This window comes from Myotis myotis, unplaced genomic scaffold, assembly GCF_014108235.1.
Source record: "Myotis myotis isolate mMyoMyo1 unplaced genomic scaffold, mMyoMyo1.p scaffold_m19_p_13, whole genome shotgun sequence".
In the NCBI taxonomy this organism is placed as follows: Eukaryota; Metazoa; Chordata; class Mammalia; order Chiroptera; family Vespertilionidae; genus Myotis; species Myotis myotis.
This window is the reverse complement of record NW_023416317.1, coordinates 21,296,505-21,321,914: the sequence shown is the minus strand read 5'-3', so window position 1 is coordinate 21,321,914 and position 25,410 is coordinate 21,296,505. Positions and strand designations below refer to the sequence as shown.

The 25,410-nt window shown below is 49.5% G+C and overlaps 1 protein-coding gene across 2 annotated transcripts; it reads left to right on the top strand.

Moving 5' to 3' along the window:
• The first annotated feature begins 2,423 nt into the window (after positions 1-2,423).
• OXTR (oxytocin receptor) lies at positions 2,424-25,375 on the top strand. Of its 2 annotated transcripts, XR_004971483.1 has the most exons (4): positions 2,424-2,675; positions 3,533-4,618; positions 20,519-20,828; positions 24,953-25,375. XR_004971483.1 is itself a non-coding variant. In XM_036332032.1 (3 exons), exons 2-3 carry the CDS (start codon positions 3,700-3,702, stop codon positions 20,764-20,766), a joined length of 1,167 nt encoding a protein of 388 aa, XP_036187925.1. In that variant the 5' UTR covers positions 2,424-2,675; positions 3,533-3,699; the 3' UTR covers positions 20,767-25,375. The 2 variants fall into 2 exon arrangements, 1 of the variants encoding a protein (XP_036187925.1); XM_036332032.1 differs by having other exon boundaries at positions 20,519-25,375.
• The last annotated feature ends 35 nt before the right edge of the window (positions 25,376-25,410 follow it).

Here is a 25,410-nt window from a genome sequence, read left to right as displayed (position 1 = left end):
CCCCCCCCGATGAAGGCTACATGAGATTTTAGCTATTGTATGAGACCGAATGGTCCTGCTAAGTGTGTCCAGAATTCTGCATGGGACTGGGCAGGCCTCTCATGTGGGCTGGAAGAGGGCAGCCCTGGAGAAGTGGCCCAGGAAAACTGTTCCCTGCAGGCAGCTTTCTTCCTGCAGAGTGAGGGGCAGGCCCAAGGCTTCCTTCCAGAATTTACCCCTCAGGGTGTTTAGGGGAAACCCCTCCTCATCTGGCCATGGGATGGGGCCGATGTGTTTTACCCCCTAGGATTAAGCTCTGATGTGGCATGGATCATAAAACTTCAGAAAACCAGAGGATGTGATCTAAGAGATTAGCTACTGACCAGCCCTCATTTTTTTTTTTAAGTTTTATTGCTTAAAGTATTACAAAGGGTATTACATATGTGTCTTTTTTCCCCCCCACCCTTGACAATCCCTCGTCCTCCCCTACCCCCCAGTGTCTTATGTTCATTGGTTATGCTTATATGCATGCATACAAGTCCTTCGGTTGATCTCTTACCCCCCTACCTCCTGACCCCAACCCTCCACGGCCCTCCCGCTGCAGTTTGACAATCTGTTTGAGGCAGCTCTGCCCTGTATCTGTTATTGTTCCTAAGTTTATAATGGTCTTTATTATCCATGAATGAGTGAGGTCATGTGGTATTTTTCCTTCATTGACTGGCTTATTTCACTTAGCATGATGCTCTCCAGTTCCATCCATGCCGTTGCAAATGGCAAGAGTTCCTTCCTTTTTACAGCAGCATAGTATTCCATCGTGTAGATGTACCACAGTTTTCTAATCCATTCATCTGCTGACGGGCACTTAGTGACCAGCCCTCATTTTGCTTATGCATAAATGGAGACCCAGGGTCACTTAATCTTCATCTGAGTGGTCTGAAACTTTCACATGTAATTAGTGTGGCAGATACTATTAATATTGTTAAAAAAACAACACAAGACAACAGGCCTCAAGTGGTGTCACTTATGCTAAGTCCAACATTGCCAAACTGAGATTTAACCTAATTACAGTTCTACTCTCCCAGAGATGGAATCCTAAACCGGCCAGGAGTCCTCTGATCAGCACTAATTAGGTAATCTACCTGATAAACCCATCATCTCCTACAGGGAAAGTAACCTTGCAATAACCAAGCCACTTTTTGCCTAGTATAACTCCTTGTTCCTGCTCCCTTCTGCTTATAAAAAGTCTTTCATTTTGTAAGAGTCCTCTGAGCTGCTTTCTGTCTGCTAGATTGGATGCTGCTTGATTCATGAATCATTAAATAAAACGAATATAATCTTTAAAATGGACTCAGTTGAATTTTTCTAAACAATATTTTTCTAAACAAATATTCCTAGTTGTTTTCTAAAAAAGACAACTCTTGCCTCCCACCCCTTCGCAATGCTGCAGGAAGTGGAATTCCCAGGCCCCATCCTAGAAGACGCAGTCCTCTAGAACCGCGGGCCCAGGGCTACCTAAGGGTCAGCCCGGAGTCTTGGCATCGGACTGTAATTGTGGAATCAGGAAACAGGGTCCTTGGCTAATTCAGCTGTGTCCACATAATGAAAAGGAGAAGTGAAATGTCAGGAGGAAATACGCATTTAATAAATTTTAAAGAGCTCTGTTATTTTTTGAATCTCCACTTTTTTTCTTCTGCCTTCATTCTAGCCACTGTAAATTATTCCAAAAAACGATTTTAGAATAGAAAAGGAGCTAGGAGCCAGAGAAGCAGTCTTTAACATTTAACCTTCCTTTGGCACTATTTAGGATTTTAATTTTGAAGCATGGCAAGGAGGTAGAAATGATTTAGGGCCCCATATGAACAGAATCACTTTAAAATGAAGATATAACCCTCCACCCCCTTGAGATCTCTCCCTAAAACTACTTAAACAACAAAGACCTCTCCCCGTGCTGATTAGAACAGACAGCATTTCTAATTCCTCAAGAATGGGAATATGAGCAAAAGTATTCCAAAGCAAGGACTTACTCGGATTCACTGGAAAATCCACCCCATCAAGCCCCTGGGAGCGGGGGGGAAAAGCCCTGAAATTAACCTGCCTGGTATATGGGAAATATCAGTTAAATGCTTTTACAACTTCATCACCATCTACTCGGGAAAACACTGCTATTCAAGCTTCCCATTGCCCGAGAGTCTTCAGCTTCTGAACCAAGAAAGGAAGAAACCAACAGGGTTATTTACAAGTTCCTTCCTTCCAGTTTTAAGCCTCTGAAATAAACCTGCTGGTTACCGCTGCCAACGCCTAGCGGGTTAACCTGGCTCTGCGGGGGGGGGGGGGGGGGGGGGGGGGGGGTCGGCTCTGTCAGCTTTCTGCGCCCCCGGGCGGTTTTCTGTGGTGGTGCAGCCCCGGTCACTCGCTGCAGAAAAGCGTCCCCTGGCAGACGACACCGCGGGCTGACGCTGTCCGCGCGCACCAGCCTCGGTGGCGCTCCTCGCTCGCCTCTGTCCCCATCGTGCGACCATCAGGCTGCGGGAGAGGGGATTTTTGCGGAGGCTCCTGAGTGCAAGAACTCAATATAGTGTCAGGCGGCGCCAACACAGCCACCCCAACCTGGGCTGGGAGCGCACGCATCTTTGGAGTCTTCCGCGGTGGTGCAACTCCGGGAGCCAACTTCAGGCCAGTCTGTGGATTCGGTGCAGGTACCAGGATCCTGCCCCTCAGTGGATGGGATGGCTGGGACTGATGGGCCATTTCGGATCCAAGTGAAAGTGGTGAAGTGCCTCTCTCTCCTGGTTCCTGTAGGCGCGCGGGGTGCCCCAAGATTGTAAAGTGACAGAGCCCATGACTCTAGGGACCAAGATGCGTGTTGGAATGCCCGAGGGTGTTGGGCTGGGGAAGCGCCCTTCGGGAGGGGACGGGTCAGGGAGGACCCCCACGGGAGGGGTTTTGGGAACAGCGGTTAGGCGTCCTGGAGGCAGATACTAAGGCAGGGTTTCCTAGAAGGGACCGCTGGGCTGGGGTTCCACGGAAGCAGCTGCTGTGGAAATTCGGGGTTGGGGGGATGGTTAAGTGTCTTAGAAACAGGAAGTTGCAGGAGGGTCCTGAGCTGCGGTTTTCCAGGCAAGGGCTGCCAGGGATCTCCAGGGGAAGTAACGGGAGAAACGTTTACTAAAGGTTTGGGGGTCTCGCGGGAAGTGGCAGTGCTGAGAGTCCTGGGGGCGGGTGGCTAGTTTGGGGACCCCTGGGGAAGGTGGCTAGTTTAGTAGGCGTCCCAGTCCTGGGGCACAGTGGTCGATTAGGACTCTCCCCTTTCCTCTGTCGAAGCGACTGAATCCCACAAGGAACTGGCTGTCCGGTAGGTTCGCGCTCATTTCCAGCGGCTCAGAGGAGGTACCGCAAACGGGGATTTCTGGGGTGGCGGCTGAGCAATCCCGGGGCTGGCAGTTGTGCCCCGAGTCTCAGAGGATTTGCGGTCCTGGGAAGGGGACACCTGCGCTGCACGTGCGTCGGGAGAGAACCGTGGTGGTCTTTTCAAGGCCCTGGGGGTTTGTTTCAGGGTCCCACCCAGCAGATCTGCCCGCGGAGTCTCCGGGAGAGAAATCAGAGCCGCCCCCAGGCACGCCAGGAGGCCCCCCATTTCGCCCTACCCCGTCGGGTCCCGCCCCATCGCGTCACGCCTTAAAAAGCACCAAAGGCCAGGATCACGCAGCGGTGGCCACGGTCATGGAGGGTACCCTTGAGGCCAACTGGAGCGCCGAGGTGGTCAATGGGAGTGCGGCACCGCCAGGGGCAGAGGGCAACCGCACGCACGCGCCGCAGCGCAACGAGGCCCTGGCGCGCGTGGAGGTGGCCGTGCTGTGCCTCATCCTCTTCCTGGCACTGAGCGGCAATGCCTGCGTCCTGCTGGCGCTGCGCACCACGCGCCACAAGCACTCGCGCCTCTTCTTCTTCATGAAGCACCTGAGCATTGCCGACTTGGTGGTGGCGGTGTTCCAGGTGCTGCCACAGCTGCTGTGGGACATCACCTTCCGCTTCTACGGCCCTGACCTGCTGTGCCGCCTGGTCAAGTACTTACAGGTTGTGGGCATGTTCGCCTCCACCTACCTGCTGCTGCTCATGTCGCTGGACCGCTGCCTGGCCATCTGCCAGCCGCTGCGCACCCTGCGCCGCCGCGCGGACCGCCTGGCGGTGCTCCTCACGTGGCTGGGCTGCCTGGTGGCCAGCGCCCCGCAGGCGCACATATTCTCCATACGCGAGGTGGCTGACGGTGTCTTCGACTGCTGGGCCGGCTTCATCCAGCCCTGGGGGCCCAAGGCCTACGTCACGTGGATCACCCTCGCCGTCTACATCGTGCCGGTCATCGTGCTGACCGCCTGCTACAGCCTCATCTGCTTCAAGATCTGGCAGAATTTTCGGATCAAGACGGCGGCGGAGGGGGCGGCCAAGGGTCCCGAGGGCGCGATGGCGGGCAGTAGGGAGGGCGTGGCCCTGGCTCGAGTCAGCAGCGTCAAGCTCATCTCCAGGGCCAAGATCCGCACGGTCAAGATGACCTTCATCATCGTGCTGGCCTTCATCGTGTGCTGGACACCATTCTTCTTTGTGCAGATGTGGAGCGTCTGGGACGCCAATGCACCTAAGGAAGGTAGCGCGGGGCCGGAGACCGGGAGGAGCAAGCATGCTGGCTGGGCAGGGCCCTGCTGCTGCTGCCTCCGCACATCCAGGGGTCTGGGGACTTGGGGGTGGGGTGGGAATCCTGCAGAGCTGGGTTTGATTTATGCATGGCTCCATCATCCATAGGCCAAGTGATTTTGGGTGTAACTTCCCTGAGCCCCGACTTCCTCTTTTGTAAAATGACAATAATGATGAAAGTACCAGCTCTCACTCGGCAGTAGGGAATGAAATGAGAAAAATGCACATAAAATCCTTAGCACAGTCCTTGCGCTGCACATGGTAATGGTTCCTCATTACGGACCAGGAAACGGAGGTTCAAGTGACTGCGTTTAAGAATTGTTGGCGAGTGGTGGAGGTCACTCTTGAACCCGGGCCCAACTTCAAGATCCCTCCACTTTAATTCACTTTGCGTTGAACTTCCATTCTAAGTTCAAGTCAGCCTGAACCCACGGGTTCTGGTTCCCATAAGGACAGGGGTAGATGGGCGATTGGATTGGTCCAACCAAGCGCTGATAGGGTGCTGGGCGGGGCAACCTGGGGAGGTGGGATGAGTCTCTGAGCCCTGGCTTGGTGGAGGTGGTAGAGAGGTAACACCGGGTTCTATAGGCAAGCGTGGGAGCTAGGGAATGTGCTTCTGCTGGGGCTGTGGGGGAAGAGAGGGGAGCAAGGACCCACATTTTCAAATTTGACGGGGAGATTTGGGTGATTTCTGTAGGTGGGGAACTTGCCCTCCGGTTGGAGGACTGTGGAGGTCAGTGCTGAGGGTGTCCAAGCTTGGCTGGTGTCTGGGTGATTGGTAGAAGAGGAGGAGAGGAAAGAATGGGGTGACCTGTGGGGAGGGAGTTTGGGGAAGCAGAGAGCACTATGGGCTGGGGGAGGGGGGAGCGCTAGGGGCTGTCTCTGGGGGGCTAGGAGCTCCAGGCAGTTGCTGTCTCATTGCCCACAATTTGCAAAGAGTAGGAGGGGTAATCAGTGGTGGTGAATAACTCACACCTTTTTGTGTGAGGGTAAGCACATAAAACTGCACTGGGATGCCCGGGACTCCAGTGTTTGTCAGGAGATACCAAGGGGTTTGCTTTTATCCTATCTGCCTTTGAGACAGTGCAAATGTCCCATTTCCTGATATAATCATTACTGCTTCCAAGAGTCTCAAACACAACCATCTGGTGCAAGCTGAAACCTCCCTTCATTCAGCTGGATAACTTTGCTTTGCTCTCTCCCTAAAACCACAGACTCCTGGCTTTCCCAGCCCTCCCAGGTAGTCTAGCATTATTCCTGGGTCAGTTGTCTTCAATATTTATTGAGCACCTTCGTTATGCCATTCTAGCTGTGAGGGGTAAGGTTGCTGAGAGGACTCAGCAAAGCCAGCCTGGCTTCATCACCCAGTCCCTGGTCACACCTTATAGAGGGGATTCAGGGATCCAGAGAGGGGAAGGCACTTCCTCCAGGTCACACAGCAAGTCAGAGGCAGAGCAGCCACTAGAGCTGGGGTTTCCTATCCACGCCCCATTTCTTCCTGGGCTAGGGCTCTGATTCGGGAGTTAGGTTGGGCAGAAGCCAGCAGTGAGGTGTTGTAAGTAAGATGAGACACCAGGCCATCCATTCCTGGGCAGGCTCCTGGAGAGACCAGACCCAGGTCTTGAGGAGCTCAAACACCAGCCCTTGAGGAAGTGAGGCTGACGCTCCCTTAGAGTGGATACTGGGGAGACCTGGGATCTAGTGCTCCCTCCAACCCTTACTAGCTGTGGGACTTCTGGTGAGGGATCCCCGCTTCCCCTTAACCCTTAGTATCTTACTTTTAGGTGAGGACATTTCAGCATTCATTTCGTTCATTCGGCAAATACTCTGACTCCTCTCTTTGTAGCCTCCTCACCACCCCATTTATTTTCCTCCCTGATGATTTTCCCCCTCCTCCCTCCCTTTTATATGACTTCCTGTGTCCATCCCCTCACCTGCTCTCCTCTTTCTCACTTTTCTCCCCAAAGATTGAGAGTATGTGGTCAGCAAATGTCATAATCACTCAGTGAAGTGTATATCTTTTCTACACTTTAAAAGTACCCCGAGTTGCCTTGACCAGTGTGTTCAGTGGTCAGAGTGTTGGCCCTCTCACCGAAGGGTCGCAGGTTCAATTCCTAGTCAAGGGCATATACCTGGGTTGCAGGTTTGATCCTGGCCCAGTGTGGGAGGCAAGCTGTCGATGTGTCTGTCTCTGTCTCTCTCTTTCTCCTCCTCCTCCTCCTCCTCCTCCTCCTCCTCCTCCTCCTCCTCCTCCTCTTCCTCCTCCTCCTCTTCCTCCTCCTCCTCCTCCTCCTCCTCCTCCTCCTCCTCCTCCTCCTCCTCCTCCTCCTCCTCCTCTTCCTCCTCCTCCTCCTCCTCCTCCTCCTCTTCCTCCTCCTCCTCCTTCTCCTCCTTGTCTCCCTTTCTCCTTCCCTTCCACTCTATCTAAAAAAAAGGAAAAGAAAAAAAATGGAAAAAATATCCTGGGGTGAGGATTAATAACAACAACAAAAAGTACACCAAGCAGTTTATTTGTCTGTCTTAAAAACAAGACACAGGAAAAGAGAAGAGAAAGTGCCCCTTGGGTAAAGTGAGGGTAGAGCCCTTCTGGTCCCCGGAGGGGATCCTGGGGCGAGGCCTTCGTAGAGACGGGCTCCTGCTCAGGCTCCAGGAGCAGGGAAAGAAATGGACTCTCTGAACCGGAACTTCACGTCTTTCTTGCCTTTGCTCCTTTGCTTTTTCCTAGTTCAGGGTGGGTCTCACATGAAAAGCCCAGGTCCCCTGGTCCTCCGGGGCATTCTGCCCTGGGTGCTGGAGAAGAGTACAAATGCAGACCACAGGGGATGCATGGCTACATGTCGCCAGCTCCCCTCCCTCCCCACCTCCAGCGTGTTGCCAGGAGCAGGTGCCAGCCCACGTGGGAGAGGACTCCGGCTCTGGCCACCAGCCTGGCCAAGGCATGCAGGGTTCCGAGTGGACGTGGGCTCAGCCAGAATACACATCCTGTGCCCACTTGACATTAATCTGGATAATTGCAAGTAGCCGGCTGGGCCATCAGAAATGATGGTATTTATAGTTACCTTGGAGATATGACTCAGTGTAGAAACTGTCGGCAAGCGTTAAGGAAAGATTCAAAGAGAGATGCTCTCAAGTTACTCAGGAGATGTTGATCAGCAAAGTGGAATCAGTGCACAGCCCCCACTCTCCTGTCCAAGAGGTAGGTGATTTACAAGAGATGCAAAATACCTAGGTCAGGGCTTCTTGCTCTGCTTATTGCCTGGGAGTGGAGAACGGAGCTCCGGGAGCTTGTTGTGGACAGTGTGACATTCTTCAGGGAAACCCCTGGACAGACAGGCTCAGACCGGGGCAGCAGGGGTCAGAGGTGGGATCTCTTCTGCCAGTAGCTTCATCTGGAAAACAGAACCAGAAGCAGCTACAGAGCAGAGTGGCTGGGGAAGTCCTGCTGGCCGTGGCCTCTTGCAGGATATAGGTCCCTGCCTCCAGCAGGGCTCACCCTCAGGCGTTCTCTCCAAACCCAGGTGCCCCTTTTACAATGCTCCCCCTTGTCTGCCCTCTCCCCCAACCCCCACACCTTCATTCAAACCAGGGGCTGCCTCTATGGGCTGAGAGCTCACCTTATTCCAAACATAATTTGAGGTGGGTGGGGCACTAAGAGTCAGGTACTGCAGCAAGATAAAGTAGACATAAGGAAACTTAGATAAGGGGACTAAAGAGTAAGACAATTATAATCACAGCAATAATAACGTCTCTGTGTGGAGGTGAGCCGCACACAGGCTTCCTATCCCTAAGACCGAGCTAAGAGGAAAACTCAGTTTCAATATTTCCACTGATTGGATGAAAAAACAATGAGTGATAAGAGCGATAGCGGGCTGCCCCTGTCAAGCCTCCAGGTATTGGACAGGTCACATGGTGGTAATTTAATGAGCTCCCCCCTTTAAAGTAGCCACACGCCAGAGTGCTGACTAGGTGAGCCTGGGGACTGCAGGAGGAGGGCTGAGTGGACGTGGAGACCACTGTTCACTGAGACCAGACACCCATCCATGCAGGTGTGACAATCCCCACCTGTATCCTTCAGAATCAAATTCCACAGCCAAAGACTTGGCACCAACCTTCCCCCTTGAACTTGCTGAAGTTGTTTTGCTGCTGGTCCCAAGAACTCCAGCCCTGAGGCAGTTCTGAGGGAGGAGATAGCGAGGGTGTGTCCCTTTTTCCAGGGGTTGGTGGATGCGGATTGGGTATGGTGAGCGGATTTTTAATCTCTGTCCCTAGTTCTCCCCTTCCAGTGTGTCTCTCCTGAAGTGCCCACTCCAGTTGGCATAGGTGAGAGAGAAGGGGGGCAGGTTGGCAGATGGGGTGGGATGTGCTGCCTGAACACACCAAGCAGTGCTTCCTGTCTAGTCACCATTCCCAGAAGCTGGGAAGCTAGAGGAGAACCTTTTGAATTAAAGGAAAATCTCACAGTTCATTCATAGATGAGCCATATTCATCTTTCAGAATAGTCCCCTTTTCTCTCGAACTTGCTGATTTCCACAGGAGCAAGAAATGCCCAGAGAACAGAGCAGGGCCTCCACTGCATCGGCCAGGACAGCGGGCCGGCACCATAGGGTCCTGGGCTCCACAGGTGCAGGGAAAGGGCAACACAGCTGACCGTGTGTGCAGGCTGCTGGCTGTTTTCTCCTGTGTGTCCTTGAGCAAGTGGTTTCATCTCTCTGAGCCTCCGCTGCCTCCTGTGCATAACAAAGGTAGCAAACTCGTGGAGTTATTACGAAGATGACATGCTGCGAAGGATGGCACATGGGGGCCACATGATCAGGGTCACTCTTCTCCCCTCCCCCATTCCACATGTTAAAGGTCCTGTTTGCATTCTCGGGGTTGACTGAGATTTGGGCGGTTATTCCTGTGGGAGCAGATGGACATTTTTCTCTTGAGAGCCTGGGTGGAGGGGGAAGAGGTGTAAGCAGAGCCTGCTGGACAATAGGCGCTGTGTCCAGGCAGGTTGGTATGTGGAGGAGAGGCGAGTTAAGACTGGAGAGGTGAACTGTGAGCCTTGTCACAACAGGGATATTGCCTGTCCTGTTCACTGGTGTGTGCCTGGTGCCTAGCACAGGCTGGGCACCCATGGGGATCTCAACCAGTGCTTGTTGAACAGATACGTGGGACATGGAGGAGGGAGGTGCAGGAGAAAGGACAGGGATGCGTGTGTAGAGCTGGACTTAGAGAAATAGGACTCTCTAAGCAGTCCTTCAGCCGCAGAACTAGCTACCTGATGAAGAAGTAAATGCCCCATCACCGGGGCAACCAAACACCTGTCAGGAGTGTGGGACCAGAAGGAAGGTTGAAATGCTCAGAGGCCTGGTTTTAAGTGTTTTCCATCTGATAATAGCTTCCCAGCCCCTCCCTGTTTTTGTGGAACCAAGGTCCCTCCAGTGTGGCCTGCCACCTTACAAGGACACTGTGCCCAAGGTGTGGGTGGGCTGGGCAACTTGGAGAGGGGCCTGCTCTTCAGGCGACCCCCTTGGTATGGAGAGCGGTGGGAAAGGTTGGGCTGGAGGAGACTGACAGGGAGGTCTTAGCTTGGCCCTTCTGGGTATAAATTGCAATTAAAGGGACAGGAGGAGACTGGACAGGGAGGTCTTAGCTTGGCCCTTCTGGGTATAAATTGCAATTAGAAGGACAGGTAAGGATCATACTCTTGTCTGATTAAGCAATTGCAAGTTCTTTTACATTCTTGGATAGTGCTAATGTTTTCCCTTGAGTTTCTGGCCAAAGGTGACTTTTCTTCTTTTTAAAGATTCTATTAATAGCAGCAAAAAATAAAAATCTGTTGGGGGAGGCTTTGCTACATATTTTTTTTCTATTTGATGGGTATCTGAGTGGGTTGGGGAGAGGGGGACAGGGGCTGTGGGAGGAGATCAGCTCTCTGGAGGGACTTGGTGAGGCCTGGGGTCAGGGCTGGCCTGTCAGCTGCCTCAGGGGCTGGCCTGCTAGCTGCCTCAGGGGCTGGCCTGCCTGATGACCCCACCACCTTGTGCTAGCTGTTGGAAGCAAAGGCAAGCCCATAGGCTCACTTTTGGGGGCTGGGTGGAGGCTGAATGGTGCTCTGCTGGACCCTGTATGTTAGTGCCCACCAGCCAGAGTACCTGGACCCTGAGATAGCACTGGGAAGTGATGAGAGTCCCTGTGGGGCATGCCTCCAGGTGGTCTGTGGCCTTTGCCATTCCCATGTGAGCAATGGAGATGGTACCTCCCAATGGGACACGATGCCCTGTCTGGGTATCAGTTTCAGTGAGGTGAGGAGTTGGATTAGCTGATATCAGTACCACCCCTTGTTAAGTTCCAGACCTGTATCTGGCCCCATCTTTCCTCACCCAAACACAACCAGGGAAGGGGGCGTTTCCCCCATTTTACAGATTAGGACACTGAGGCTCAGGGAGCACATTGAGTAAGGGAGGAGCTAGGATTGAACCCAGTCGCCTCATCTCAGACACTGCTAGATTGCACCGGGCCTGTCCCAGGCCAGCATTTTCAGTGTTCTATTTGCCTGAGTGTCGGGATCTGCTGGCACTTCTTTAAAAAGCGGATTCCTGGCTCTGTCCCAGGCGCACCGTACCAGAATCCTGCACCCACTCTGTGACCTGGGCTCCTTCCGGCAACACCCAGCCTCATGGCCACTATTGGCACTGCCCTCTCAGCACTCCGGGCGTGACGCCTGTCGCTTGACTTCCCCCCGCTGTCCACAGATCCCCATGGCTCAGCACACACCCCACGTCACACTTCCCTTCTCCTTTCCATTACCACCTTCTTGGTTGAGAGCAGAGGTTTTCAACTTTGGCTATTGACATTTTGGGCCAGATAACCTTTGTTTTAGTGTGGTGTTGGGAGAGGCTGCTGTCCTGTGCCCTGTAGTACATTTAGCAGCATCCCTGGCCCTACCCACTAGATGCTATTGCACGCCCCCCCCCCCCCCAGTGTGACCACCAAAACCATCTCCAGACATTGCCCAGGTCCCCGAAGGGGCAGAGTCGTCTGGTTGAGAAGCAGTAGTTTAGAGCCACATGCAGGCCTGGCCTGAGCTGACATCCAGCAGATGAGTGCACCTTGTCACCTAGCCTGGGCTCTGGCCCACTGGCCTCGTGTCCCCTTCTAGGCCTGCCGACTGGCCCCTTCCCACAAGTCCTTTTGCTTGGCTCTCACGCTGACAGTGTTCTCACCAAGGAGGGCCCACCCCTGTCTCTTCTGTGGAGACCCATCTTTCAGAGCCCAGTTCCAGTGCGGGCTGCTTTGTGCACACCTCCAGGGGGTGCCATTGACCTCAGGGTCTGTGAGAAGGATGCTCTCAGGAGCTGTGCAGGGACAACCCCAACACGGCACCTGGCAGCCTCTTCCAGGGCCCCTTTCATGAAGCTTTCTCTGTCTCCCCAGCCAGGGGTCTCCTTCCTCCTCTGAACGCCAGTGTGTTCATTCTACCACCGGTTGTTCTGTGTCTCCCGAGGGTTCTGTCTTGCACGGCCTCTGCCGGGGTCTGCCAGCCCTGGGTGAGGAGAGCTTGCAGGGAGCCCCCCTCAGGCCTTCACCTGCCCTCCCAGGGCCAACAGCTGCTGTATTCAGAACCGTGCGACAGGCAGGCCAAGGTTGGCCACAGAATTCTGGGTGTACCACGGACCTCTGGGAGGAACACCCCCAGTGTTTGCCAGGCTGGTGTTGGGGTCTTATGTCCCATGGGGTAGTCAGATGGAGTGGCAGCAGTGACCCCCAAACCTGCCTAGACCTCAGTTTTCTGGGGTTAAAAATAGAGTTTAGCTGTAGCTGGTTTGGCTCAGTGGATAGAGCATTGGCCTACAGACTGAAGAGTCCCAGTCTCGATTCCAGTCAGGGGCACATGCCTGTGTCGCGGACTCAATCCCCAGTGGGGAGCATGCAGGAGGCAGCCAATCAACGATTCCCTCTCATCATTGATGTTTCTATCTCTTCCTCTCTCTCTGAAATCAATACAAATACTTAAAAAAAAAGAATAGAGTTTAGGTTGGGAAGGGGGTGGAATATGCCAGTGGCATAGTGCCTAGCATATAGTAAGTGCTCAATAAATGTTTGCTTTTATTTTATTTTATTTTACTTATTTTTAATCCTCACCCAAGGATATTTTTCCATTGATTTTTAGAGAAAGTGGAAGAGAGAGTGAAAGGCAGAGAGAAACAGTGATGTGAGAGAAACACATCAATTGGTTGCCTCCTGCAGGAGCCATGACCAGGGCCTGGGCCAGAGAGAAGCCTGCAACCGTAGTACATGCCCTTGACAGGAATCAAACCTGGGACCCTTCAGTCTGAGCCAAACTGGCTAGGACAATAAATGTTAGCTTTTAAAAAAGAAAGTTCAACCGAAGGACTTGTATGCATGCATATAAACCTAACCAATGGACACGGACACCGGGGGGGGGGGGTAGGGGGGCGGGGGGGCATTAGTGGGGGTGGGGGCAATGGGGTGATAAGGACACATATGTAATACCTTAATCAATAAAGAAAAAAAAAAGAAAGTTCAAGATGGGCCAGGGTCCTGAGGTAAGTCAGTGCAGTGCAGTGAGGGGTGGGAATTGCTTGGAGCTCAAGAGCAGCGTTGTAGCTTCAGGGCTGCAGTCTCAGTTGAGGAATGGTGGTCAGCCCAGGGGTGGTGGGAGCGAGAGTGTCTCGAGCTAAAGCAAAATTGGAGGAGACAGCAGGAGGTGCAGTGGGGAGGTTCTAGCTCTGGGTTTTGGAAACAAGGGACCCTGGTGTGACAGGTGGACAGGAATGGGGTATAACCAGGTGGTCTTCAGTGTCCCAGCCCCTGATTCCTGTGAGCCCCACTCCTGGCCACCGAGGGGTTAAGAATAGAGTGCTCCCCAGAAGCTGGCGTTTTCTACTCATTTGCCAGATGCTCCAGTACCACGGTCTCTGCCCTCCAGGGCCCATGCCTCACACTGCTCATCCTGTTTCTCTTTCCCTCCACCTGACCCTGATATCTGGGTGTGAATTTAATTTCTCTAGAGGGAATTACACTTGAGTCCAGTCATCTTGTTAGGAGCCATCTCCTGTCATCAAGCTGGGAAACTGTCCTTTTGCCTTTCCGATGTGCTAGTGGAGGTGGCTGATGTATCAGGACTTCTGTCTGCTAATTTCATGCTTCAGTTCAAGTCTTTGCTCACCAGGGACAGAGCCACGAATGAAAGCCACAGGTTATAAACATAAACAACGATGGTATGAAGGGATGGTGCTGTAAGAGAAGTATTTATTTATCAAGTACTGTGAGTGCCCTAAGAGGGATTCATTGATTTTCTTTCTGGGGGAAAAATCAGGAGGACTTCAGAGAGGAAGCAACATTTGGAAAGGGTTTTGAAGGATGAGTAGGAGCTGACTATGTAAAGAAGCCATGTTGAGAGCATTAGACAGTTATTTTATTTTTCGCCTAATAGAGGAATACTTCTCAAACGTCAGTGTGTACACAAATCATGTGGGGGATCTTGTTAAAATGCAAATTCTGATTCAGGAGGACTGGGTGGGGTTTGCATTTTTAACAAGCATCCAGGTGGTGTCTTTGCAATGCCCATGAGCTGGCCTATTGAGTAGTAAGTCTTTAATATCTTTTCTCTTTTACCAAAACATGCAATTTGCCTTTACACAAATGGTCCAGTGGGCTGCAGGGCCCTGTTGTCCCTTTGGAGTAGAGAAGGGCTGGTCATTTGCCAAAAGGCCCCTGCCCTTCTGTTTTCAGAATGTGGCTATTCCTCAGGTTCAGTCCAGAGAGCAGAACATGTCCCCTAGATTTGAGCAGTGATGTAATAGAAGCCCATGTGACACGCTGTAGCCCACAAATTTGGCTGTTAATCCTGACCCTGTGATACATAGGATGATCACACACTTGTGATTTTTAGAACAATTCCAATTTTTAGAACAATTCCAATGTTGTCAAGTTGTGGCCTTTTCAAAGAAGGCCCTCTGTAATACATATTGCTTTTCAGTCTTTATTAGTATATACGTGTACAGTAAAAAAAAAATAATAGTAATAAAAAAATAAAAAAGGGTCTTCCTTAGACCACGACTCCCAAGTTCCACACAGCCCCATAGGAATAAAGGACTTAGACTCTAATTCCTGATTTCCTGGGTGGGCTGAGGGGTGCTGACATGGGGGAGTGGGAAGGCCTTGAACCTAGTTGTTGGTTTCTGGAGTATAAAAGTTGATGAGCTTGATTTGATTCAGATGAGAGCAGAGATGTCGGCTGAGCCATGTCTTTGAATTGTATGTGAACCGCCTTGGACAGCACAGCCCAGAGAGGCCTTGGGCAGCTGTGCGTCAGCTGTTCTGGGCTAATTTGGGCCTTCGGTGACAGGAGTGCTGGGAAATTTGAGTGGAGGGAGTGCTGGGATATCCACACAGGGGAGTTCTCCCGGCTTGAGTAAAGCCGGCCTGGTAGGCGGATCTCCGGCAGACAGTCCTGGGGTGGCCCTCAGCTGCCCACCTCTCCGTGAATCACGGTGCCGAGTGGAAATACAGAGTGATTTCCGTGTCCTGGGGTACAGTTACCAGCATGAGATGTCTGCTTCTGGCACATGGCCATTTCTGCTTATCTTCCCTGCTTGGAGCCTCTCCCTAAAGATCACCTGTGGTCTCCTGTCTTGGGTCCACCAGCTTCTCCCCCAAATGCTGTCACTCCCTGTGTAATGGAGTGCCTGTCTTGTACTTCTCTCTTTCCACTGGTGTTTGTAAATCCCTTGAGAGCAGGTCCCCAGGCCTGACTCAGTGGCTGGCACCCAGAGTAGCATAAAGGATACATGAATGTCTCATAATCTCCTTCTCCCTCCCCCTTCCCTCTGTCTTCTTCCCCTTCCCCCTCTCCCTTTCTCCCCATCCCTCTTCTTCTCCTTTTCCCAGCTTGAGGTCCAGCAGGTGTGAGGGCCAATCCATGGACCAGTGCCTCCCACTTGCCCCCGCTTCTAGGCAGGAACCACAGAGCAGTGTGCAGGCACCAGGGCAGGTCTGGGAAAGGGGTTGTTTTTGTGGGGGGTCCATTGGAGAGTTGCTGCCACCTTCCCTTTTGGGTTTCTGGCAGGGTAAGATTTTTCGAAACAGGTCATCTGAAGTTCCTTTGGTGTCATGTAACCCAGTCCAGGGCTCTGAGTCTTGATCATGGTGTTTTTTTTGTTTTGTTTTGTTTTTTCGTTTTTTCCTTAAAGTCATGGCAAAAAGAGCAAAGGACACTTTCTTTAATCAGCCTGGGATCAGGAGTCCCCGGACCTTGGGCTTTAACTCTTCAGTTAATCATATCTCATAACCATTAATAATAAGGATGCTAAGTACTTGAACAAACACTGCCATTCACAGAGCCCGTTCATATTTTTTTCTTGTTTTCCCAAAGTCCTTGTGAGTGTCCTCTGTCCTGTGTCCCATACCGGGCTGCCTCAGATTCCAAGACACAGCCCAGCCCAGGGAGCAGCCTCCCCCACTGTTTCACAGGCGTTGGCACTAACTCTGGTATCGATAAGAAAAGTGACATTTATTGAGCACGTACACTTCATTGTAGTAGTAATGACAATTGCGAAGCTTTTTTAAGTGTTTACTGGAGTTGAGTGCCAGGAGTCATGGTGAGCACTTGGAACCCTGTCTAATGAGAGTTGGCAAGGATTCTGTAAAGAAGTTATTTTTATTATTCCTGTTTCACAGATGGGGAAACTGAGGTTAAGGGAGGTTAGGTAGTTTGTCCAAGAGCACACAGTTGCAAAGTGGCAGAGCGAGGATTTGTGCCAGGCCAGGGTAACTTGAAAGCAAAGATAGGTCCTCCTGCTAATGTGGGGAGCAGTGGGCTGAGCTTGCCCTGGGGGTCCACCTGTCCCCTTTCTGAGCCCTTTTCTATGCTTTTTAACACCAGCCCCTCCTTTAGACATCAAGGATTGACTAACTTTTTCTGTAAAAGGCCAAATAGTAAATATTTTAGGCTGGGGTGAGGGTTGGGGGTATAAGGTCTCTGTAAGAACCCTATGAAAGGGCAATGTTGTAGCCTAAACAAGATGTAGTAAGTGCAGAGAGCAGTTGAGGTGCAGTCACTCGTCTGCTGGAACCATCAGTGGCTGCCCATTGCCTGTAGTCTCCAGTTCAGACTCAGCCTGGATTCAAAGTCCTCCTCAGCCCGGCTCTTTCCAGTCTCTTCTCCCATGAAACTGCCCTTCTCCAGCTCTGGCAGTCCCTGAATGCTCTCTCCGGACCATTCTCACCTGTGTGTCTTTTATTCCTGCTGCTTTTCCCCTTTGAAATGTCCACCATGGTCCCTGTTTTACATTCCCAAGTAGCTCTCCTTCTTGCTGATGGGGGAAATTCCACCACGGGGAGGACTCTCAGGTTTTGGGTGACTAGGATATGTGTCAACTAAAAGAAGTCCAAATGTGTCCTTAGCATTGGCAGCTTGATGTGAGCAGGATCAGCGTAGAGAGGGTTGCCTGTGGCCAGGCAGGTTATTTGTGTCTGTGGCCACCAGGTGGGGGGCAGAGGTGCTGGTCATGGCCCCACACCTCCCACCCAGGCTGGCCAGCTGCTCAGAATTTATCAGCTGTTTACGTTTGGGTTGTTTATGTAAGTTTTTTAAAAATAGGATCAATAAATTACAAAGATCCACACGTAAGAGTGAGGCAAGTAGCTTCAATCAACTAAGATTATACCGTTAGCTACACAGCTAGGTAAAACACGGTGCCTTTCTGTCTAAGCCTGAACTTCATCTATCCCATTGTATAGCCTCAGACGCCTACATTGTCCCCCTGGTGTCTGATAGATTATTTTCGATGCCTTTTAAAAGTTTCACTTTCATGTGTTGATTTTGCCTCTTTCATTTTATATGTTTAATTATGATGTATTCTTAGTCTTGGTGATATTTCACCAGAATTTCTAAACTTAAATTCATCTTCTTGCCCATTCAAATCAGAGCAAATATTTTTTTCATTCTCTTTTCTAGAAAGTGAAAAATTCAGTATCATTGGCTTTCCTCCTCTTCACTCTCTCTTTTAAATTATTTTAGTCTAAGGGTTTGATTTTCCTCTTTTGTTCTCTAAACTTTCTCTTTTGCAAAATTTTTATTTTTTTGGTCTGCCTTAGCTTGTTTCGGTTCCAGGTGCACCAAGTAATCAGACCAGTGCTTCTCAAACTTGGGTGTGCGTCAGACTCCCCTGGAGGGCTGTTTATAACCAACCACTCAACCATGCCCCCAGGATTCTGATTCCGTAAGTTTAGGGTGGGGCCTGGGAACCGGCTTTTCTAACAAGTTCCCGCTGATCTGGGGAACCCCACTTTGAGAACCACTGAATTTGTTTCATAAACAACCACCCTCCTCCCTTTGGTGCGAGGACACATTGCGGACCAATAGCTCTATTCTGCATTGATGGTGGTATTAGCGTAAGAAATGTCCAGACCTGTAGCGACTTTTTATGAGTTCTTTTGAGTCAAACTGACTTGGAAGCAAAATCTCAACAGGTTGAGAAAGTGCTTTGGAAAATGGCAGTTTATTTCATACGTTAGCATCAAAGGAGGAGCCATAAGGGGGGTTACATGAAATCCATTGGTGGTAGATTAAGGGGGTGAGAGAGGTAAAGTAGGGAAATCTCTGGGATTGCATGAAAAGCAAAATGGAGAGACATATACTTATTTTACATTGGTGGGTACAGGATAGTTACATTTACAACACACACAGATGGTATTCAGAGATCAGTGTGGCAATGAGGGGTTCCCTGAGGGGGTCTGGGAAAGAACATTACTCCTATTTCAAAGGCATGTTATCTTAGTTACAAAAAGACAACACACAGGCTCACTTGAGGTAAAGATTAACCTTTGTCAAGGACGCTACAGGCCTATGATGTCACTGCCTGCCATAACCAGCTTTTAGGCAGGAATTTTTATGATCAGACCGTCCTATATAGTTCCTTTCAGTCTCTGAGTCTGTAAGGCCCGCCATGCAGGCCTCCCCTGAGCTTGTCAGGTTTCATCCATGGTGGCCTCTAGATCTCGAAACTCCAGCATTCCCATGAAAAATCCTTTCCTGGATTTAGCTTTTGAGTCCTGGAGGTATTTTTTGAAAACTTTTCCCAGAAGAGACGGAAGACCGGAGGATTTTCCCAGCCTTTGCAGTTGCTTCGCTCATGAGGATGTGGTTGTGAATAGGATCCTTGGGACTACGATTTTCCTTGGGACTACGATTTTCCTTGGGAATACGATTTTCCTTGGGAATACGATTTTCCTTGGGTTGCTGGAGGTGCTGCCGGTCCTTCTCTGTTGATGGGAGATGTCTGAAGTTTGCCTGATTTAAGTCCATTGAAAGAAACCCAGATTTTTCTCTCCTCCTACTACGTAGAAGTATTTAGGGTTAGGACTTCTCTTTCTCTTTGAAGGTTAAATTTGTGACATTTTTGATAAGTAATGTCATGAAGTTGATTGCTGATCACTAATTCTGCCTGAAACGCAGTAAGTCTTCAGGATAATGGCTTGTACACAGTGCCTCATTTAATTTTAGTGCCCCCCCCTTTTTTTGGTAAAAGTTCATTGTCATGTCAAAGCAGTGCTCTTAGGGGCATCTTCACAGATAGCATCCACTTTCTGGCCACCACGCCCTTGCCTGTGTCATTCCCTCCTCCCTGCCCAGCCTGGAGCATTCATGAGCATCCTTCAGGCCTCAGCTCCAACGCCGGCTTCTCGGGGGCCCACTGTGGTTCACTCCTGGAGAGCTGCATCCCTCCTCAGTGCACCCACCTCATGGTGCCACTCATTTTATTTTTGTGTTCCCAGTGCCTAGCCTGGTGCCTGGCACATGGCTGTGGTGGCAGCCAGCAATGTACTGGGCACTTAACTATGTTCTGGGCACTCATTAATCCTTACAGCATTCCTGTGGGGTTTGTGTACGCTTGTCCCCACTTAGAGATTAGGAAACAGAAGTTTGGGAGGAGTTAAAATCATTTGTCCCCGATGGGGCTAGAATACAAACAAGGTCTGGCAGCTTCCAGACTGCGCTCTTGGACTCTGAGCTGTAGGCACTCACACCTACTGGGTTAGTGGTGAGCCACAGGAGGCTGTGGGGCAGCGCCTGCTGGTGGAAGCAGGCAGTGGGAAGTGTTTGATGAGAGAATGACCTGGAGCCTTCCAGGGCTGGCTGAGCCTGGGAGGGCTTGGGGTGGGGCAGGGGGAGGGGGGGCAGTCTGAGTGCACAACCAGAGCAAGGATGTGGAAGGAAGACAGATTTTGTCTCTTTATTATATTTTTTTGTTAATCCTTACCCAAGGATATTTTTTCCATTGATTTTTTTGTTTTTTTTCTTTCTTTTTTTTCTTTTTTTTTTTTAGAGAGAGTGGAAGGGAGCGGGGGAGACATAGAGAGAGAAATATGGATTGGTTGCCTCCCGCATACGCCCGACCAGGGCTGGGGAGCCTGCAACCGAGATACATGCCCTTGCTTGGAATTGAATCTGAGACCCTTTAGTCCTCGGGCTGATGTTCTAACCACTGAGAAAACTGGCTAGGGCCAGAGGATATTTTTTTCCATTGATTTTTAGAGAATGGACGGGAGGGAGGAAGAGAGAGAGAAAGAGAGAGAACCATTGATGTGAGAGAGACACATCGGGATTGAACCCGCAACCTAGGTACGTGCCCTTGACCGGGATTCGAACCTGTGACCCTTCTAATGGGCCAACATTCTAACCACTGAGCATACCAGCCAGGGCCAGACTTTGTCTGTTTAGTACTCTGTCTGTGGCCCAGCTCCTGGTACCAGAAGAAAGCTGCTCTCAGGAAACCGTGGTTAGCACTCCAGTCCTGATGCCTTGTTCTCTTTCTCTCTGCACCCCCAACCCCTGCAGCCTCGGCTTTCATCATCGCCATGCTCCTGGCCAGCCTCAACAGCTGCTGCAACCCCTGGATCTACATGCTCTTCACAGGCCACCTCTTCCACGAGCTCCTGCAGCGCGTCCTCTGTTGCTCCTCCAGCTACCGGAGGGGCTCTCGGCCTGGGGAGACAAGCGTGAGCAAAAAGAGCAACTCCTCCACCTTTGTCCTGAGCCGGCACAGCTCCAGCCAGAGGAGCACCTCACAGCTCTCCTCCCTGTGACCAGCCTGGCTGGCTGCCTCTTTCCATCAGGTTGTGTGGTGGCTGTGGCCATTGATGTATAGGTACCTTTCCGTTTGTACACCTCCGCACCTTGGGGCAGCTTGCATGGGGTGGGGTCCTGACACAGGAGGGGAAGTGGTCTGCTCAGGGGAAGGTGATAGGGTGACTCAGTCACCAGACTGTCCTGGGAGCCCCCCTGGTTCCCACAGCTACTCCTGCTGCCCCCACCCCACTGCTGCCTGGCTGCTGGGCGGGTTGTTTGTGTTTCCCGGGCCTGTACTTTCACTCCAGTATCTCTTTTCTCCTTTACTCTGTGATCTTGTGAAAAGTAGTAAGTGTACAGTTGGTGACCAATTATATATGTAAGCCTAGTGTCCTGAACTTGGAGTAAGGAGTGGGAGCAGGACCGCAGATGGGGTGATGGTGCTCATAGCCTCCTGACCCAAGAGAGTGTGTGCCTCTGCGTGGCTGACCCAGCATCCTCTTGTCAGAGGATGGCCCTGGGAACAGGAGATTCCCCTACGAGGCAATTTGGCACAAGCAGCCGATTAAAACTTGGATTTGAAATGTTTAACAAGCTAATATTTAAGTAGCAAGTGGGAAAGAAAGAAGTAAAAGGGATCCAAATTAGAAAATAAGTAAATCTCTTTGTAGATGACATGATATTTTATTCATAGAAAATTCTAAGGAATTTGTACACATACACACACACCCATTAAAATTAATGAGTTCAGCAAAATTTCAGAGTACAAGGTCATTATACAAAAATCAATTGTATTTCTTCTTTTCTTTTCTTTTTCTTTTTTTTGCTGGGTACAGTGAATATTATTGATGGTACATCACAAGGTAGGGCTCCCTAAGCCCCTCCCCTTCTTCAGGGGGTCTGGGTGGAAACTGTGGAGGTCAGGAGATTCTCAGTGTGCTGGGGGATCGATTTCGGGGTAAGGACTCCCCAGCAGCTGAGGGCCTGTCTTCCTCTCGCTGGGGCTGGTGGTCCAGGGGGTTCTGACTCCTTGGAGGCCATGTGGGCCATAAGCCCACCACCTGTTGCTGTAGCCAAATTCATTGTCATAGCAGGAAACGAACTTGATGAAGTGGTCATTGAGGGCAGTGCCAGCCCAGCATCGAAGATGGAGGAGTGGGTGTCACTGTTAAAGTCGCAGGAGACAACCTGGTCCTCAGTGTAGCCCAGGCTGCCCTTGAGGCGCCCTCTGATGCTTGCCTCACTACCTGCTTGATGTCATTGTATTTCTTTATACTAGCAATGAACAATATGCCAATAAAATTAAATAATTAAATTTATCATAGTATGAGAAAGGATACAAAATAGAAATAAATTCAATGAAAGAAATATAAGACTTATACCCTGGAAACTACAGGATGTCATTGAAAGAAATTGAAGAAGACAAATAAATTGAGAGACATCCTTTGTCCTGGGTCTTAACAATACTATCCAAATTGGTCTACAGATTTAATGTTATTCCTCTCAAAATCCTAGCTGGCTCTTTGCATAAATTGATAAACTGATCCTGAAATTCATATGAAAATGTTAGGAATCCCAAATAACCAAATAAACCTTGAAAAGAAGAGAAAATCACTTCTTGCTTTCAAACGTACTAGAAAGCTACAGTAATCAGAACAGTCTGGTCCTGGCATAATGACAGACACATTGACCAATGGAGTAGAACAGAGAATACAGATATAAATACTTAGATTTATGGTCAGTTGATTTTTGACAAGTGTGACAAGAGAATTTAATAGGAATGATAGTCTTTTCAAAAAACAGTGCTGGGACAACTGGCTATCCACATGCAAGTAAATGAAGTTGGACCCCTACCTCACACTCTATATAAAAATTAACTCAAAATGCATTAAAGACCTAAACGTAAGAGTTAAAACTACAAAACTCTTAGAAAAAACATAGGCATCAATCTTTGTGACCTTGGATCAGGCAATGGTTTTTTAGATAAGACACCCAAAGCACAAGGAAAGGAGAATTAGCTAAACTGGACCTCATAAAAACGGGCACAAAAGGTTTATGCTTCAAAGGACACTATCAAGAAAGTGAAAAGACAGCTTGCTCACGGAATGAAAGAAAGGAAATATTTGCAAAATCATATACTTGTATCCAGAATACATCAAGAACTCTTACAACTTAATAATAAAAAGACAAATAAGCCAATGTCAAATATGGGCAAAACATGTATTTGAATTAACAAGTGAATAGACATTTTTATATCTTCTCCAAAGAAAATAATATAACTGCCAGTAAGTGCATGAAAGGATGCTCAGGATTATTATTCATTAGGGAAATGCAAATCAAAACCACAGTGAAATACACTTCATCCCCACTATGATGGCTGTAATCATAGAGATGGGCAAGGATGTAAAGAAATTGGAATGCTTGTACATTGCTTGTGGTAAGAATGTAAAATAGTGCAGCCACTTTGGAAAATAATTTGGCAATTCTTCAAAAAGTTAAAACACCAGAAATGCCACTCCTAGGTATTTACTTAAGCGAGATTAAAGCATACACACAAAAACTGGTACATAAATGTTCATGGCACCATAATTTATAATAGCCAACAAATGGAAATAACCCAAATATCTATCAACTGATGAATGGATAAACAATGTATATCTCTATAATGACATGTTATTCAGAATAAAAAGAAATGAAGTACTGATACATACTATAATATGGATGAACCTTGAAAACATTATACTAAATGATAGAAGCCATTGCAAAAAGCCATATACTATATAATTCCATTTATGTGAAATATCCAGAAGAGGCCAGGAGCTGGACACTGGGGTGAACGGGGAGTGACTGCTAATAGATATAATGTTCCTTTTACTGGGTGGTGAAAATGTTCTGGGATTAGTAGTGATGTTGTACAATTTTGAGAATATTCTAAAAACCACTGAATTAAACACTTAAAAATATAAAAAATAAACAAAAATTTTCACCAGCTCAATTCAGCTTGAAGGATGAATTCCTTGGAATCTCTTACCTCCCAGCACTTTGTTTCTCTATGTGACTCACCATTTCGGGAAATCCCATGGTTTTCGTACTTAGTTTTTCTGCAGGAGTTGGTGTTTCCAGTTTGGCCAAAGGACCAGCAGTGACGAGACGCCCACCCTGCTCTAGCAGGGCACTGGGAGGCCTTGTGGCTGCAGCTGTTATATTTTATTTAGGAAGACAACTCACAGGGCTCTCAAAGGCTTTCCTAACATGTTCTCAAATGTCCTCTCAGCCTTGAGGTAGAACATAACGGTGTCCAAAAAGTACCTACAAGTTGTTAAATACGTTATAGATCAGAGGTTTCTGACTGAGGCTGCCCAGCTCAAAGGCACTCGGGGGCACTGTGAATTTTTAAAATTTCCACAGATATTTTTGGACTCACTGTGGTACAGTAAGAGCATTTCCAAAAGGCTACTCTTCATACACACTTTCCTCTTCCCCCTTCACACTGCAATCTACACACACATGCACAGGGAGAAGAGAGACAGGCCCTGACATGCCAGTGTTCAAGTGTCAGCATTTAGTTCCAGGTCTGCAGTACGAACTAGAGAAGGAAGACAGTAAGCATCACCTTTGGACCCAGAGGCATTGCACAGTGTTGATGTGGCTGCACTCAGAGTGTCAACTTGCTCTGTGGGAAGCAAGCAGGATGCTGGTTCAGAGTCTCGGTGCTTATGGACAGGACCCCGGGGCACTGGTTGCATGTGCAGCAAAGGTGGGGTCTGTTGGCATTTGAGCCTCTCTGCTCACCAGCCAGAGATGCCCCCATCTCTGCTGTTCCCAGGGAAGTGGTCGTCCCAGCAGCCTACAAAGCCACTGGGGATCAAGGAGACTGACTCAGTATATTATTCTGACTGGGGCACAGCCTTCCTGTGAACCCTGGAGTTGCAAGATTCTTGGGCACCAGAACCAACTGGGACACTTCCCTAGTTCTGTGTAAGCTCTGGATGGTTCCTTGGGTCTCATATGGCACAGGCACTGTGTTTTGTAGCAAATCAGTAACATCTGATTTTAGCAGCACCCCTGGCTGTACACGTCTCCTTCCCAGGCTCATCTTGGAGAATATGTTCACTGTTTCTTAGCCTTTCCCCAACGGAAGCTTGGAGGGAAGAGCATGGGGTCCAGAATGCTACCTGCAGCTCAGTCATTTCCTTTCTCCAGTTTACAAACACAGCGTGTGGCTGGAGGTGCCAGCAGATTGGAGCACACAGATTTTCTTCTGGAATGTGCCATTGTTCTGATGGTCAGACGTGGAAGGTGAATACTTGAAGACTCTGAGCCTTATTTCTTTCGGCCCTGAAAAAAAAATCTGTCACACAATTGGTGTCCTCTCAGGATGGGTCTATGGATTGAGACTGCAGGAAGCTGCCTTTTTAAATGAAGATCCTGGTTTCAAAGTGCTTAACCTTTTTGAATTTAATTGCAATGAAATATCACTTAGTACAAAATGTGAATTACTTGATTTTGTTCTGCTATGGTGGCTCTCGTGTATTGTGTCAAATGGTGAGTGGTGTGGCCAGCAATGAGATGTCTGCTTCATTCGCTGCTTTAAAAAAGGTGCATCTAATAAACTTGTTTTTTTCATACATTGTTTTGTCCTCTTTCTCCCAAGAACAATG

Coding starts and splice junctions, on each gene's coding strand:
- OXTR (XM_036332032.1), top strand. CDS start 3,700: ATGGAGGGTACCCTTGAGGCCAACTGGAGCGCCGAGGTGGTCAATGGG. Junction 4,619..20,518: donor CGCCAATGCACCTAAGGAAG/GTAGCGCGGGGC, acceptor CAACCCCTGCAG/CCTCGGCTTTCATCATCGCC.